The 2,057-nt window shown below is 27.8% G+C and overlaps 1 protein-coding gene across 1 annotated transcript in view; it reads left to right on the forward strand.

Annotated features, from left to right (window-relative positions):
• The first annotated feature begins 238 nt into the window (after positions 1–238).
• The window catches only part of LOC124421225 (very long-chain-fatty-acid--CoA ligase bubblegum), a 3,004-nt gene continuing 1,185 nt past the window's right edge, over positions 239–2,057 (forward strand). Inside the window, exon 1 of the mRNA XM_046956090.1 lies at positions 239–254. Coding sequence (XP_046812046.1) covers positions 239–254 — 16 coding nt within the window. The remainder of the gene's footprint in view (positions 255–2,057) is intronic.

A 2,057-nucleotide genomic window follows, 5' to 3' on the forward strand; every position in this document is an offset into this window, starting at 1 on the left:
TTTTTTTTGCATTTTGTTAAAATGTCCATGGTTTTGAATGGCAAGTAACAGCAAAAATATACATAATTTTTTTTTATTTTACACAAAAGTTTGTAAGCAGTTTATGCATTTTTACAACTAGTTTGCTAAATGTAAAGACATCCCTACCACAACCAGAACATTATCATCCACCATGTGCTAATAATGGTTAGATCTACTTAAAAACAGCAAAAAAAAACATTGCCAACTACACCTGACTATGCCACAGACCAAAGGTGAGACTGAACTACTAGGAGTCATTACATGTCATACACAACTGTGTTGGATGCATTCTCTCCGCTATTCTAATACAGAGCTCCTTTTTATTCTTCTATACAAACGTTTTTTGCATAAAATAACATTTCTTCCCTGGAAAAATTTTGTGCACAGGAATATTTTATATAGGTACATACATTTGAACATCTATTATGGTTACGTTTCCCAAAAAAACTATACTTTCGTGCTTGTTTTAGTTGTAAAGATTTTGGTTAGAAATATATTTAAGGTAGTTACAACATGTTTTTGCATGTATAAGATTAATTGAAATTGTTTTCATTGCGTGAATAAAAATTTCTATTAGATATTTCGTAGAGGGGAATATATAAAGTGAAAACTGTTGCACATCAACTTGCTTAGCATAAAGAACAAAGATTGTATAATTTAGTGTTGTAGAACTGAACTAGAACTGAACTAGAACTGAACTAGAACTGAACTAGAACTGAACTAGAACTGAACTAGAACTGAACTAGAACTGAACTAGAACTGAACTAGAACTGAACTAGAACTGAACTAAAACTGAACTAGAACTGAACTATAGCTGATCTAGAACTGAACTACAGAAGTTTAGATGATCATTGTGATAATGTACCGAATTAATTTAATTCCAATTGATTTTATGTTTTCGACCAGAAACCTTAACTGAATATTTCTAAAATATTCGATTATCATCCTTTACTAATTAATTATCGAATCAATTGATTATAACTAAAAACCAAGAAATTGAACACCCTTGTATGAATATACATGTAATTGGAAATATGCGGTAATTTTATATGTGGTCAGTGAAAAAACGTCAGATATCTTAGTTAAGAATCTGATTTTCTGATATAAATGTTATTACATGAACATTGGCTATCTCAGTCCAATTTAAATTAACGACACTAGCAAAAGTTGAAAATAATTAAAAAAAGTGAAAAAATATTAATAAAAAAAAAGAAAGAATCCAGAGAAAGTGCAAAAGGTCTCGATGTTAAATCTCTGAATGAACAGAATTGCATTTATAAAAAGATATTTAATCAGGATATTAAACAAAAAAATTTTAGATTAAGTTGTGATAGTAAGTATAATTCATTGCATTCCAATGTCTACAGTAGTATTAATTTTTTTATTTTATTTAAATATAATAATAATCATACTTCAAGTCAAAGGTCAAAACGAAATTTCAGTTATTCCTAAAACATATTTATAATATTCAGACAAGTTATTTAATATCACTCCCAGAGAAGCTAAAACTAAGCACTTATATAACCCCTGATTCGGTGAATAACAATGAATTCAATTTAAATTAATTTGTTATTATTTTTGTTGCCTATAAATAATAATGTAGCAATAGATTTATTACAATTTCACATTCCAAGCTTTTGAAAAAGTAAGATAAATGTGTTTTTCAAAAAATAGTATCGTAAGCAGTGTTTGTGCGGTTGAAGCTAAATTAAGCAGAACTATATATTTTTCTTTATTTTAAAAACAATGACTATTGGTGACAGTTTAATTTTGAAATGTGAATCAATATTTTTTTTACTATATTATCATTGGTAAGAAAATGTTTTTAATTTGTGGTAATTGCAAAAAATTTGTGAAATATTTGTTTTAAGTTAAATATTCTGTTCAAGTTCTGTTCTAGTACTGTTCTAGTTCTAGTTCTAGTTCTATTCTAGTTCTGTTCTATTTCTGTTTTAGTTCTGTTCTAGTTCTGTTCTAGTTCTGTTCTAGTTCTGTTCTAGTTCTGTTCTAGTTCTGTTCTAGTTCTGTTCTAGTTC

Source organism: Lucilia cuprina, chromosome 2, assembly GCF_022045245.1.
Source record: "Lucilia cuprina isolate Lc7/37 chromosome 2, ASM2204524v1, whole genome shotgun sequence".
Classification (NCBI taxonomy): Eukaryota; Metazoa; Arthropoda; class Insecta; order Diptera; family Calliphoridae; genus Lucilia; species Lucilia cuprina.